We start from the raw sequence: 14591 nt of genomic DNA on the forward strand, positions 1-14591 counted from the left end.
GGGGTCTTGTTCATGAGTGAGGGACGGATGGACCGTGAGATCGATAGACAGATCTGTGCGGCTTCGGCAGTGATACGGTCTCTGTATTGGACCATCATGGTGAAGAGGGAGCTGAGTCGGGGGGCAAAGCTCTAGATTTACGGACTTACGGACCAATCTAAATTCTCACCCTTACCTATGGTCATAAGATCTGAGTAATGGCCAAAAGGATAACATTGCAAATACAACCAGCCGAAATGAGTTTCTTTTGCAGGGTGGCACACCCTTCGAGATTGGGTGAGGAGCTCAGTTACCCGGGAGCAGCTCAGAGTAGAGTCGTTGCTCCTCCACGTCGAAAGGAGCCAGCTGAGGTTACTTGATCAACTGTTCAGGATGCCTCCTGGTCTCCTCCATCCGGAGGTGTTCCAGGCATGTCTTATTGGGAGGAGGCCTCATGGAAGGCCCAGGACACGCTGGAGGGACTATGTCTCTGAGCTGGTGTCGCCTCTAGGTCCCCCAGAGCAGCTGGAGGAGGTGTGTGTGGGTCTGGAAGTCTGCTGCCTCCACAACCTGGCCCCGGATAAAATGGAAGAAGATGGATGTCCTTGATAAATACAGGACAAATTTGGGACTCAGAGTGCATTTGTCTAACACCAGAATAGATCTTAGTTTGTCACCAATATCTGCCAAAAAAAAATAAATTATTCGTTTTAGAATTAAATTATTAGGATTAACGAGTTAGAGAGAAAACAATACATTTTGCTGACTTTTTATTACCAAAATACTTTCACTATTCATCCCCTTAACTCTTATGCTACAAAATAATATGAATTATGATAGAAGCGCAAAGCTGTATGTAAAGGATTGCGCAAAAATTTTCACCTGAAAAATATGGCTCTAAGATACTTTATCCGTATTGTGAAACAACGTCCAAACAACGTCTGATGTGTTTTCTTCATTTAAAACGCCCTTTTTGTGAAAATGGAACTCTGTGTTTTCTGTTTTGCAGCCATTCCCACTCTCCCGGCTCCATGGCTGCAGCGGTGCGAAGCAACGAGTGGTCATGTGGACGCTGCACGTTCTTGAATGCAGGCGCGGCGCCCCGCTGCTCCATCTGTGAGGCGCCGCGCCAGAAGCCCGATCTCAACAAGATCCTGCGGCTGAGCAGCACTGAGGAGCACCGCTGGGCCTGTCCACGCTGTACTCTTAATAATCCACAGGGATCTGGAGCCTGCTCAGTCTGTGGCTTCGGTCCGTCTTCCGCCACCAACACCCCCCCTGCGACAACCTTAGCTGTCACTGCCAATGGCCTCCCATCTGCTCCACATGAGCCCCCAACTCCAACAGTCACCCCCACAGTACTGCTTGAGCCCAATGGACAGCATCCAGTTAAAGAGGAAGTGTTGCGTCGATCTGAGAGCAACGGAGAAGTGATTGGCTATGAAGGGCAGAGCCCCGGCTGGGCCTGTGCACGGTGCACACTCCACAACACCCCTGTGGCACTGTCCTGTTCAGCCTGTGGTGGACCCAGGAAACTGTCTTTGCCTAAAATCCCCCCAGAGGCACTTGTTGTGCCTGAAGTGCGTACCCCTGTCAGTGGGTTTCCTGTTCACACAGCTGGATCAGCACCCCTACTCATTGACCTCACTGATGAGTCCAACACTCCCTGTGATCCTCCAGAATCTCCCCAAGTTTCTTCACAGGGCCTCTCTTCGCCTTATCCAACATTCCCCTCCCTCCAGAACAACCCTGTACCCCGCAGCCGGAGGGAAGTTCCCCCGCCGGGTCGCCCGCAAACCCAAGGAACCAACAGCCCGAGCCCAACCTCCCCGTCAACGGCCAGTGTGCCCCCCCAGCCAGGCCCACAGCGGCTGTCCAAACCCAAACACGCACAACCCCAGGAACCTTCGTACCCTAGCAAGCGCCTCAGCATCCTTGAAGAAGAAGACCACCCATTGACACCCCACCTTACCCCACCAGCTAACCCCACCTGGAAGTGCCCTAGCTGTTCTTTGCCCAATGCTGTTAGCTCAGCAAAGTGTGAGACCTGCAGATCATCAAGGACCGGTGCTGACCTCATCGACCTGGTAGGCTGTGAAACAGTACGGTTTACTCCAGCTAGCCCATCTAGTCCGGACTTTAGCACCTGGTCCTGCTCCAGATGCACCCTGCGGAACCCCACAGGGGCGGCCAAGTGCTCAGCTTGTGGTTCTTCCAAACTGCATGGCTTTCAAGAGCAACAGAACCCTCTGCCCTGCTCTTGTTCACACTGTGGCCTCCCTACAGGGTCCGGCTCTGCTTCATGCTCTTGTCCACCATCCTCCACCTCATCGGGGCATAAGACGCGAAAACAGGCCCGGTTGTTCCCTTCCTCTGCCGTTTCATCCTCGGGTTCCTCCACTTCATCTAGCCTTCAGGAGAAAGCAGGACAGTGGAGCTGCCCTGCATGCACGCTTCTCAACGACGTCAAGGCCAAGAACTGTGCGGCATGCCACACAGCGCAGCAGTACCTCACCCTTCGCAAGGTGGTGAAGCCCCTGAAGAGGAGGGAGAGCATGCACGTGGAAGCTCGGAGACGGAACGATGAGGGCGAGGCCAAGGAGCTTTGGGAAAACATAGTCAGCTTCTGCAGAGAGGTAAGAAGAGCTTGAGTTATTGCTGATCGTTTTATAACCTCCTCTTTAACAAGAATATTTGTAAAGGTGGCTTTCTAATATCAGTCCAACATCTGATATTATTAGGCCCATGTCATCTTCCTGTCAATAGAAACTTTACTTAGAAATAATAGAATTGTATCCTCCTCCATTTCTTTTTGATTTACTGTAGAAAAATGCAGTAGAGAAAGTTTATCTGAAATTCAGATAATTTTAATCTTATAATTCATCTCATTATACTTGGCTCATAATATTGATTTATAATGACATATCTGTAGTTCTCACATTGTCAGTCTTGGACATTGCTTGCATTGCCATCAGAGCAGCTTCAAGCTTGACCCAATAGAACCAGCGCATAATGCTACCTTTAATGCCTATAAATGCCTTTAACAGCATTTATAAGGGCTGCACCTTATCAGAAATTCCTGTCAAGGCGATTTTTCACTGAGGATACCCTTGGTGGGTAGAGTAACACTAGTACTACAAAATAAGCAAACTAAAGTAAAAATAAATAAATAAATAAAAAAAAAATATATATATATATATATATATATATGATCATTATTATTATTTTATTTATTTAAAAAAATTTCTAGTAACATCATATTTATGAAAATGCAACATGCTTTACTCATATGTGACTATTTACCTCTGCCAACCATAAATTCTCCATTTTGTCAAAGCAGCGTTTCACTAATGATATGCCATAATGTAAACATATTGGATGTAAAGCATTACTTGAAAATAAAGGCATATAAAGCCCCCCCACCCACTCACACACTCAAACAGCTTCCCACCAACAGGGAGCATCTGTCTTTTATACCAAATAGCACATAATGCTGAACACACTTAAAGCATGAAGATTGTATGTTTAAAGGAAATCTATTTTCTATTACTGCATGCCAGTACTTTATGCCTATCCCTACCATTATGCTATAACAGGGAAATTTCTCCTTTAGAAACAATAAATATTCTTAATTAGTGCTGGCAGTGCTAACTATTTCTGGCTGTTTGTAGCTTTGTTGACCTTGCCCACAGTCTGTCCCTGCTAGATCAAATCTCTCTCCTCTTCCTCATTAAATCCACCTGCCTCTCTGCTTCTTCCCGCTACTCCAGTCACACTTGTGGAGCAAAACAAAGATGTTGTTTTGGTGCATTTAGCTGGATGCACTTTGCGTAAAATCTTTGGAGCATTTTTGGTTTTGTGTATTTTTTTTTATTAATTTCCACAGGCGAAAACACAGTGAACCCTCCCACCCCAGTCCCCTCATGGCTGATCACATTGGTTGATGTCTGGGCGGGCCGGGGAAAATTAAGAGATCAAAATAAAAAGAGCTGCATTCTTATATCATGTTGGTTTTAGAATAAGTTTGCTTATACATTAGTTAGGTTGATTGAATAAATAAATATTAATACTTTATCAATGGCATTTTGACAGCACTGGGCTGGGCCTAAAATGTGTGTCGGCCCACAGGGCATTGGGCTGTACGTGTGATGGCCAGTCCAGCTCAGGCATTAAATAATTTTTTATACATTTCTTGCTTAAAGGCTTTGTGGTTTTATTCTTGTTGTGATAATACAACGTATTTAAGAGTTTAACTAAAGGTGATCATAATTGGAGTTCAGGTTCTTAGTACTATTAACTGAGTTGTATAAAAGTATGAAAATGGTTTCAGATTCTTCATATCCTGTTGACTATAAATGAATGCATTCATTCCATCATTCAGCTGGTCCATCTGTACATCATTGCTCAGCCATCACTGCTGGTCGGTCAGTTCGTCCCTCCATTCATCCATCTGTTCACCTTTTCATTTGTTTCATCCATCAGTTTGTCCATCAATCAGTTTTTCCATTGATCCAAATATATATCTCTGGTCCACCCATCAATCCCTCTGTTTGTCCATCTATCCTTTTTTCCCTCCTGTTACTCCATCCATCCGTCTGTTCTTCCATTTATTTGTCAGTCCAGCTATTTTTCAGTATTTCCATTTGTCCGTCCCAACTCTGATCTGTTTGTTCAGCATCCTGTCATTCATTCATTTATCTTTGCATGAAGATTGTTTGTATAACCCTCTATTCATTAATCTGTTCAATATAACCATCATCTATCTATCCTTCCCAAAGATTAAACAAAAAAACATATTTTAAATCTAAAATAAAATATATTTTTTCTGTCTAGTAGGGAATAAACTGTGATTACGAAAATGTGTCAGGACTCTTAAACGAAAGCACAGGTGTGTAAAGCTCTGCTGATGGGAAAAAAACAACAAAACCCTCTTGATAAATTGTAAAGTCCCGCGGCTGTCTTTGGTGCCTCTGTTTTAACGTAGCGCACCCAGAAACATAAACAGCCCGGCCCTTGGATCTGTTGCATTTTCACTTTGGTCCCAGATACAGGGTAGATGAGACGAGTTCAAAGCTTTTCTCTACTTCTTACACCGGCGTGTTGGGGTGTCAAGGCTGTCCTGGATCAAATAACAGCTCAGAGGAACTAAAACCAGCAAGTTCAAATCAGGTGCTTTAACCATCAATCCCTCAACGCAGTCGTTTTTTTTTAAGGATTAATCCGAATTGCTGGTTTATGTTTTACTGATTTTACTATTTATAGCATTTCCCAAGAAAGGGTGCATCCAATTTAAGCTTGTTTAGTGCTAAATCCTACATATAAAATGTTTTATCCTACATTCTAAGAAAAAACGAAGTCCTGTGAGAACTTTAAAAAATAAGAAAGTCTGTATACTCAGTACGTTATGACGTGTCGAACTGAAAAGAGAAGTAAAGACAACATTTCAACCCTCTTCTGAATGTTTAGACCCTCTTGGGTTTACATTTCAAAACTGTTTCTAAACCAGCTAATTAATCGCTGAAGAAGACACTTCATCCACTGTGATTATTTTAAAGAGGATTAATTGAGTCGCCCAGATACAATCGCCAAAACTAAAAAAAAAGGGACAAGGGTGCAAAAGAAAAAACAGATGGGAGATATACATACTTCTGACATCAAAAACAGCTTTTTTGTTTCATGAAAAGTTTAAATAATCAAAGAATTTCTTCATAGTAATTGTCGACTAAAATAAATGATAATGTATGTGAATATAAGTTCTAATGAGTTCTCACAGTTTATATAACTGACAGAATCAAAGAATATTCACATTAATTTTAAAGGAGTAACAAGTCAGAAATGTTCTGTAAAAATAAGCACATTCATTTTCATTTGTCTTGACCTACTTTGGTGCAGTGTGTAGCCTGTGTTTACTTCCTGGTTCCCGATCCAATTACAGGTGCTGGTCATAAAATTAGAATATCATGAAAAAGTAGATTGATTTCAGTAATTCCATTTAAAAAGTGAAACTTGTATATTATATTCATACATTACATACAAACTCATATATTTCAGATGTTTATTTTGTTTAATTTTGATGATTACAAATGACAACAAATGAAAATCTCAAATTCATCATATCAGAAAATTAGAATATTACTGAAGACCAATAAAAACAAAGGATTTATAGAAATGTTGGCCAACTGAAAAGTATGAACATGAAAAGTATGAGCATGTACAGCACTCAGTATTTAGTTGGGCCTCCTTTGGCCTGTATTACTGCAGCAATGCGGCGTGGCATGGAGTCGATCAGTCTGTGGCACTGCTCAGGTGTTATGATAGCCCAGGTTGCTCTAATAGTGGCTTTTAGCTCTTCTGAATTGTTGGGTCTGGTGTATTGCATCTTCTTCTTCACAATACCCCATAGATTTTCTATGGGGTTAAGGTCAGGAGAGTTTGCTGGCCAATTAAGAACAGGGATACCATGGTCCTTCAACCAGGTACTGGTAGCTTTGGCACTGTGTGCAGGTGCCAAGTCCTGTTGGAAAATGAAATCTGCATCTCCAAAAAGTTGGTCAGCTGCAGGAAGCATGAAATGCTCTAAAACTTCCTGGTATGTGGCTGCGTTGACCCTGGACCTCAGAAAACACAATGGACCAACACCAGCAGATGACATGGCACCCCAAACCATCACTGACTGTGGAAACTTTACACTGGACTTCAAGCAACGTGGATGAAGTGCCTCTCTTCTTTTCCTCCAGACTCTGGGACCTTGATTTCCAAAGGAAATGCAAAATTTACTTTCATCAGAGAACATGACTTTGGACCACTCACCAGCAGTCCAGTCCTGTTTCTCTTTAGCCCAGGCAAGACGCTTCTGACGCTGTCTGTGGTTCAAAAGTGGCATGACACAAGGAATGCGACAGCAGAAACCCATGTCTTTCATACGTCTGTGTGTGGTGGTTCTTGAAGCACTCACTCCAGCTGCAGTCCACTCTTTGTGAATCTCCCCCACATTTTTGAATGGGTTTTGTTTCACAATCCTCTCCAGGGTGCGGTTATCTCTCTTGCTTGTACACTTTTTTCGACCACATCTTTTCCTTCCCTTCGCCTCTCTATTAATGTGCTTGGACACTGAGCTCTGTGAACAGCCAGCCTCTTTAGCGATGACCTTTTGTGTCTTGCCCTCCTTGTGCAAGGTGTCGATGGTCGTCTTTTGGACAACTGTCAAGTCAGCAGTCTTCCCCATGATTGTGTAGCCTATAGAACTAGACTGAAAGACCATTTAAAGGCTTTTGCAGGTGGTTTGAGTTAATTAGCTGATTAGAGTGTGGCACCAGGGGCCATCAATTTTGAACCTTTTCACAATATTCTAATTTTCTGATATGATGAATTTGAGATTTTCATTTGTTGTCATTTGTAATCATCAAAATTAAACAAAATAAACATCTGAAATATATGAGTTTGTATGTAATGTATGAATATAATATACAAGTTTCACTTTTTAAATGGAATTACTGAAATCAATCTACTTTTTCATGATATTCTAATTTTATGACCAGCACCTGTATATAAAAATTCCCAGAGTACCAAACAGGACAGCAGACATTACAAATTTGGCAGCAAAAGAGCAGCAGCCTGCAAATATGGAAGCTAGAAAGAAAAACAGACCAGAAACATCTTAGATGTACCTAAAAAAACCTCTGAACCCTTCAAATATATCTGCACAATAACTTACAGTGGCTGAATGATCTTAACTCTTCATTTTGAACATAGCTGTGTTACGGCCTCATCTCTCTTGATTTAGCCACAGGCATGACACTCTTCCAAGAGGAAGGAGAGGAGGGGGAGTGGACGGCCTTATCTATTCGAGATGTTGTTCTGATCTGAAACACTAGTTGTCTTTTTTACTTATTGCTCCACTTTTAATTATTTGCAGCTCTTCATTCTTATCCATTATTTACCTTCTCACCTGCCATTTCTCACCATGAAGACAAGCTGTAATCATATGTGATGCCTCTTTATAAATACAAAACAGGATAGATGAGCTGGGGTTTTGTGGCACAGAAAAAAACCCAAGAATAATTGACCTGTCAGAAATGTTGAACATCCAACTCCAAAGATCTTAGGCTCTGGGAAGCTTCCTGAAACAAATTATTCCTGATGTGATTGTCTACTTTTTACTGATCTTTGAAGGACAGAAACTAAGAATTACTCCCAAGTTGTTGCAGGCATCATGCAGTGCATATCTCACTTGTATTTTAGCTCTGGAGGCACATTTTCCCTTCATTTAGTCCTCCATTTTGTTCTAGTTCTGGTACTAATCCCACTGTCTCAATCTTTCTAATTTCAAGGAAACGATAATAAAATTTATTAGCCAAATTTATACATTCAGCAACCAAAAGCTAAATGTACAGCACATTCTGAGTATCTGTTTTTAATTTCTAGAGGTTCCTTCAGTACTGAAGAATCTGTGTCAAATCTCTCCTGCCTTTGAGGAATCCTACTTTTATTCCTCTAACTGTGTAACAACAGACCTCTTAATAAAGGAGAAAAGTAAGCATATGGGATGGAAATGTTCAGTACCAGTCAGATGCTTATATATACTGTTTTATATATACTGTTATTTTCAGCTCGAAAGTAAATATTTTTATAAGGCTTTTAAAGATGCATTTTTCCCAGTTTAATGAGAAGTTTTTATGAAATCAAAATGCATGTGTATGAGATTTAATACAAATAGTCTCTGTCTTCCTTCTATAGACAAAATATTGAAGTATAGTCTATAAAATTCCGTAGATTCGAGGCTGGGGCCATTTCAAAAACACGCTATTGTATATTTCCTAATATGAAACCTTTATTTGCTGAAGTCAGTCTTTTTACACTGAGGCAACTGGTTGGCCAGCAAAGGGGTCATTTGGAGCATATACTGAGTTTAGAGATGCACCGATATGACAGATCTAGTCCTGTATAGGTATCTGAAAGATACAGTCAAAAACTGATGTTTACCGATATTATACATTATAAATTTCCCTATCCTTTAAATACTTTTGACATCAGTGCTCACATTGCTTCACTACTGGAGTTACACCCCCCCAATCCTGAGCTACATCACAAGCACTGTCACGTGGCCAAACAAATAACAGGGACCAATCCCACCCCCAACCCCCTTCCTGAAACATATAAAACAAAATATCAGCAACATTAAGATAAACATTGGTTGTTAATATCAGGCGAGTGATACTTATTAGACCAATGCTGATATTCTTAAAAATGACCAACTTTGTCTAATATGAACATAAATTGCGATGTACTGTGCATCCTTCTGTTGTTCATATATCACCCACACGCTCGGGTCTTCTAGAGCTATATTTCTCCTGTTAATTAATAGTCTCTAGATAATAATAAATTCTTACTTTTTTTCATTTAGTGGGGGGACAATATTTAACACAGTGAGATAAACACAAATCAAATGAACATTTTGCCAAATAAAACAAAAAAAAAATCGCCATCAGAGCCAGCGGTCCTTCACACACGGCTATGGCGAGAGAGGGCCGGTGAACTCGGGCTGCAGTTGGTCCTGGCTGCCATTAGCCTCAGAGTTCCGCCGATTGCCGCGGTCCTCTCAACTTTGGAATTTTTTTATTTTTTTATTACGCATTAAATCGGTAAATAGACCATATAGTGACACTTTAAAGTTTAATATTCTCACCTTAAATTATCCTAAAATGTACTTTTATTGAACAACAGAAAAGAGAGCTTTTAACTTTATACTCTGAGCTCTGTGACCGCTCCATTGAAAGCTGCTGCTCCCGCAGTGCATGTTGGGACAGCTGTTAATCTCAGTAACGGACAAGTCTGCACTGATGCATTCTCGATAAATAGCGAGGGGCGAGAGCAACATCTGGGGACTTTATCCATTCGGTCTGCTGTTCTTGTGAATTGGAACAGTACTAGGGCTGAGGCTGATGACATTTCGTGAGCACACAAGCTGCTAAATCATATTTTTTTTTCCATGATTTTATCCCACATAACATATTGTCTAATAAGTTGGTCCAATACTCACTCTACTACAATAAAACCATTAGAAACATGAATAAACAGGCATTAAAAATACTGGATAAAAAAAAAAAAAACATACCATTACCACCACTGTAGTATTCTGAGGAAATATCAGTTACTTACCTGGAACAATCTTATCAAGTTCAAAAACATCTGTTTAATTTATAAAATCAGACATGGTTTAGCACCACCTCCACTATGTGACTTTGTACAGTTCAGATCCAGTGAGGTCAGGGTAACCAGAGGGTCAGTGAGGGAAGACTGCATCATTCCCCGGAGAAAAACAGCCTTTGGTCAGGCTGTCTTCTCCGTAAGAGCATCTCAGCAATGGAACACAGTGCCAGAAAGACTCCTCCTACCCAGATGCATCACAGAGCGCCACAGGAAATCATTCCTACCTGTGGTCATCAACCTATATAACGCCTCACTCAAGTGATTCAGTCCCCCCCCCCCCCCCTGCAATTGACATTTATGCACTATTTTTGCACGCCACGTATCACTTTACTTGGATTTATTCACTTTAATTGGACTCTTCACTTTATTTGTTTTTAGTTTTTTTTATCTTTATTATATTGTATAGTTGGATGTGTGTATATATCATGTAAAACTGTAACTAGAGCGTGTAACAAAAGTAATTTCCCTCTGGGATTATTAAAGTATTTCTGATTCTGATTCTGAAACCATCAGAGACTCTTTGTCATTCTTTTCATTCAAAAAGAACGCAAAAAAGACGGCTTGTGGAGAGCCAAATTTGTGGGCACTAAGGTTTTCTGTGTATTTAAATAATTTATAATTATTTTACATGAATTGTATTTCTTAACCATAACATTTTTTATGTAATTGGTATTGTAATTTTATCTTGTGATTTTATACTTGTGTTTATTTTTTAAGGTTGCCTTTTTTATACCTGGCTGGGGGACTACCGATGAAAATTAGCACTCCTTAGCTAACTCGGGTATATTTACATTGTTTTAATGTTGATTATTGTACACTGTCCTCTTTCAAATAAACAATAAATAAAAGAAATAATAAAACAAGTACACATATTGAGAAACGGCCAAGGTAAGGTTGATCTAGGAAGTAGCAGCCAAATAATCCCGCAGCAAGTGTAGCAGAGGAGAGGCAATGCTGAAAACGCTGGGCCAAAATTACATTCAAACATTCTGGCTGGGAAACTACGTTGATCTCAACTCCACCAGCAGGCAGCCCACTGTATAATCAAATTAATTTCATAATTTTTTTTTTTAAATAGATGACATTCATAGTAAAACAACAGGTTTGGATATAGTATATAACTATCAAAAGTGCATCATTAAGTTAATTTAGTGTGGGAGGAAAAACATGAATTATGATATTTGGGTTTTCGTGTTCGTTTTGCTTTTGGAAACTTTAATGTTCGTAGATCAAAAAGCAGATTGAGGTCCTTTGTTTAGCCTTTCAGCATCTGATTGGTGGGATACACTCCCAACAGCTGTTTGGAGACAGAGATGCCCTCCCTAGCAACTACGGGGTAGGATGTGACACGCGTTATCTTCCTGCTTTGTGTGACCCAGCTTCAAGCTCAGGTCTGCCTGAGCCGAACCTTTTATTAGGTTGTCATGGATATGTACTCCAGCCTGTCGGAGGTGGCTTTTTAAAAACCTGATTGTTAGGATCGCTCAGTCTGAAGCTAATGAGACAAATCTGATTAAACATGAGGAAGGTGCAGACACTGCAGGGCTCGGAACAGTTTGGATTTAGGTAGCAGGTGCAGATTTGCAGGATTTATGTGCATGACTGAGTATGTGGGGCCTGTTAATACACCGGCATTGCACCAATCATCTCATGTTTACAATGATGCATGAAGTGAGCATTAGAATGCATTATTAATGGCTTCTTTGAAAGTCACAGGGCAAGGCTCTGTAAGCGTGGGAGGGAGGTTGACTCAGTAGGAAGGAAGGATATCACATATTCTCCTCTCTTCCCCTAATTTGAGTATTTTCTCCTCTGAACTTATATTTTGACTCTCTTAAGCTCTGCTTCTCTGAGCTCTTCAAAGTGATTTTTCATCTTTATTCCTTCATTTTTTTTATCATTTCTGTCCCCATATTCTCATGTGGGTTTTTTTTTTTATCCTCATAATTCCGCTAATATCTTTAGATCTCCCCCCCTCCCTTGCTGCTTACTTCCTCCCTCCAACTCCTGTATAACCTTTCCCAACAACTTCCTATAATTCCCCAGAGTTGGCAACAGAGTGTGTCTTCTATGTGGTGTGTGCACTAAGGTAAACATGGGCCAAAAGCCTATATTTAGCAGCGGAACAAGACAAGAGAGGAAGAGGCATTCTTCCCAGTTGTGATTTTAATCACTAACGGTATAATTTGATTCAAATAACGCTAACCCTAGCCCAAAACGGTTTGTACAAAATCTTTCTTTCCCCGTTTAATGTAAGGCTGAACGATGTGGCCAAAACTTATATCATGGCATATTTCAGTCAACACTATATCATTTTGATATGGATATAAACAGTGTAAAAGACTTAGAAAACTGCCAAGAAAGCCCACAACAGAATCCTGTACAAGCGTTTTAATATTATTTTGGCAAATACATGAAACTTCTCCAATATTGTTTTTTTTAAGCTGCAAGCTCAACAGATGACATGCCCATTTAACAAAGTGTTTATCTCTCACTACTCATATTTCTCAGTCAATGGCTTCTCTCCCTCTCTCTCTTTGTCTGTTTTTTTCTTCTTTTATTGTAAAGCTTTGTTTATTTTTGCATCTAAAATGGGTTTAAGCACCATGACCTGTTCTTGGTACATTTTACTAGCTTGAACCAAGTCTTTATCTTGGCATGAATTGTCTCAGGCAAAACAAATCAATCAGTTTGCACATCCCATAATGTCACAGCAAGGCTCTTTTTCTGTAGTAACAACTTTGTGTTCTCCTCTTGTCTTATTTTTCTACATGACCAGCTGTAGCTTTGTGACCAACATGCTTTCTACAAGGTTAGAACGCAACCCTCTTTTTATGAGGTTTCAAGTTGGAGACATTTGCATTTGCTGAATAAAGAATAAAGATCTTCCTAAACAGGATGTTTGGCCTTGGGCTGAACCAATCATGATGAATTGATTATTGAAATGATCATAAACTAATTTAGTAATCAATTAATCGTTAACTGGAGTATAGAGATTCTAAAACATGCCTTTAGCTAACAGAGCAACTCACCTTGGAGCAGCAATTATACCTAAATTGTTAAAAAAAAATACATCTAAACATTTATCATTTAACATTGAAAAAAAACAAAGCGTTTTCGTCTATCAATATGCTCTATCCACAATTCGTCTGGTGGAAAAATTACATATAAAGTCTTCTGTAAAGGTATAATGAGGATTTTTGCTAATTTTTAAAAAGACCAGCTTCTTCATTAAGAAAAAAAAATGCACATGCACGCACCCTAGAGGGAACGCTTATTAAACGCATTTTAAAAAATGCACAAGCCCACTTCTCCTCGTGTTCGCTCTGTTTAAAAGTTGCTGTTTGCATCCCTCAGACAGGCTTACTTTCCAAAAGAAGATTTTCAATTTTCCCACTATGTCAGACTGACCAAAGGTAAAAATGGCGACGAGCACATAGGACGGCCTTAAATAGACATATAACCAGAATGATTACCCACTTATTTTGATGATCCACCTGGAAAAAGAACATCTTCCATTTTACCTTAGAGGAACCTTTGACTACCTAATTATTAATCGAAAAAATAATCAACTTAATCAATTAGCAAAATAATCGTGAGTTCCAGCCCTAGTTTGGCCCCATTATAATGTTGCTAAGTATTACTCCTGTCGAAGCTGAGCGGCACAGTTTTACAGCTGCAGAGCACCGGCTCCCAGTCTCTGGTAAATATTATCGCTCACATAATCAAAGTGCTGCGACTCTTTCTGTTTGGTTCCAATGGCGTGTCAGAATGTCAGTCAGTGCAAACACTGTAAAAACAGACAGGAGCGAATATACAACTATCAGAAATAAGGTCAAAAAGAGTTCACCTTCTGCAGGACGATACTCAGGATAAAGCTAAAACTAATCAGAACAAGATATTCATTTGTGTTAAATGGCCTATTTAACTCTTTCACCCCCATCGTTGCCTTTCTCCACCTCTTAGCTAAAAATGCTCTATTTTCAAAATCATTCCTGTTATGATGTCATAAGGGATAATAAGCTCTCCAGAGCGGTCTGAAGCAGCCCATTCGTCAATCTTCATTTAATGTAGTATTCCACTCTTCCAGCAACTCTATAAGAACTCGGACTGGTTGTCATGGTTGCAGATTATTGGGGGGGTGGCATTGGGGAGGACGCAGCGTTGCAAGGCCAAACATCTCGTTCAGAGGAGGCCTGAATAAGGAGGTTTTTGGTAAAGGCTGTCTGTCTGATCTTGGAGGAATTTTCCTGCACGAATGACAAAAAAAGTATTTTTATTTTCAAACGTTCAATAATGTGGACCTTTTAAGCTCTTCTGCAACCATTGTTAGCCTTTTACAATGAAAGAAAGAGAGAGCTACCAAAAAAACGGGAAGGAGGTTCTGCGATTAACTCGGGAGG

At 40.3% G+C, this 14591-nt stretch overlaps 1 protein-coding gene across 2 annotated transcripts in view; it reads left to right on the plus strand.

Moving 5' to 3' along the window:
* Nucleotides 1-14591, plus strand: part of capn15 (calpain 15) — a 60021-nt gene that overhangs the window by 22920 nt on the left and 22510 nt on the right. For both annotated transcript variants that reach the window (XM_038301033.1, XM_038301032.1), the window contains exon 2: nucleotides 989-2615. In XM_038301033.1, coding sequence (XP_038156961.1) covers nucleotides 1011-2615 — 1605 coding nt within the window. In that variant the 5' untranslated portion in view covers nucleotides 989-1010. The remainder of the gene's footprint in view (nucleotides 1-988; nucleotides 2616-14591) is intronic.

Source organism: Cyprinodon tularosa, unplaced genomic scaffold (genome assembly GCF_016077235.1).
Source record: "Cyprinodon tularosa strain WSP-4 unplaced genomic scaffold, ASM1607723v1 ctg46, whole genome shotgun sequence".
In the NCBI taxonomy this organism is placed as follows: Eukaryota; Metazoa; Chordata; class Actinopteri; order Cyprinodontiformes; family Cyprinodontidae; genus Cyprinodon; species Cyprinodon tularosa.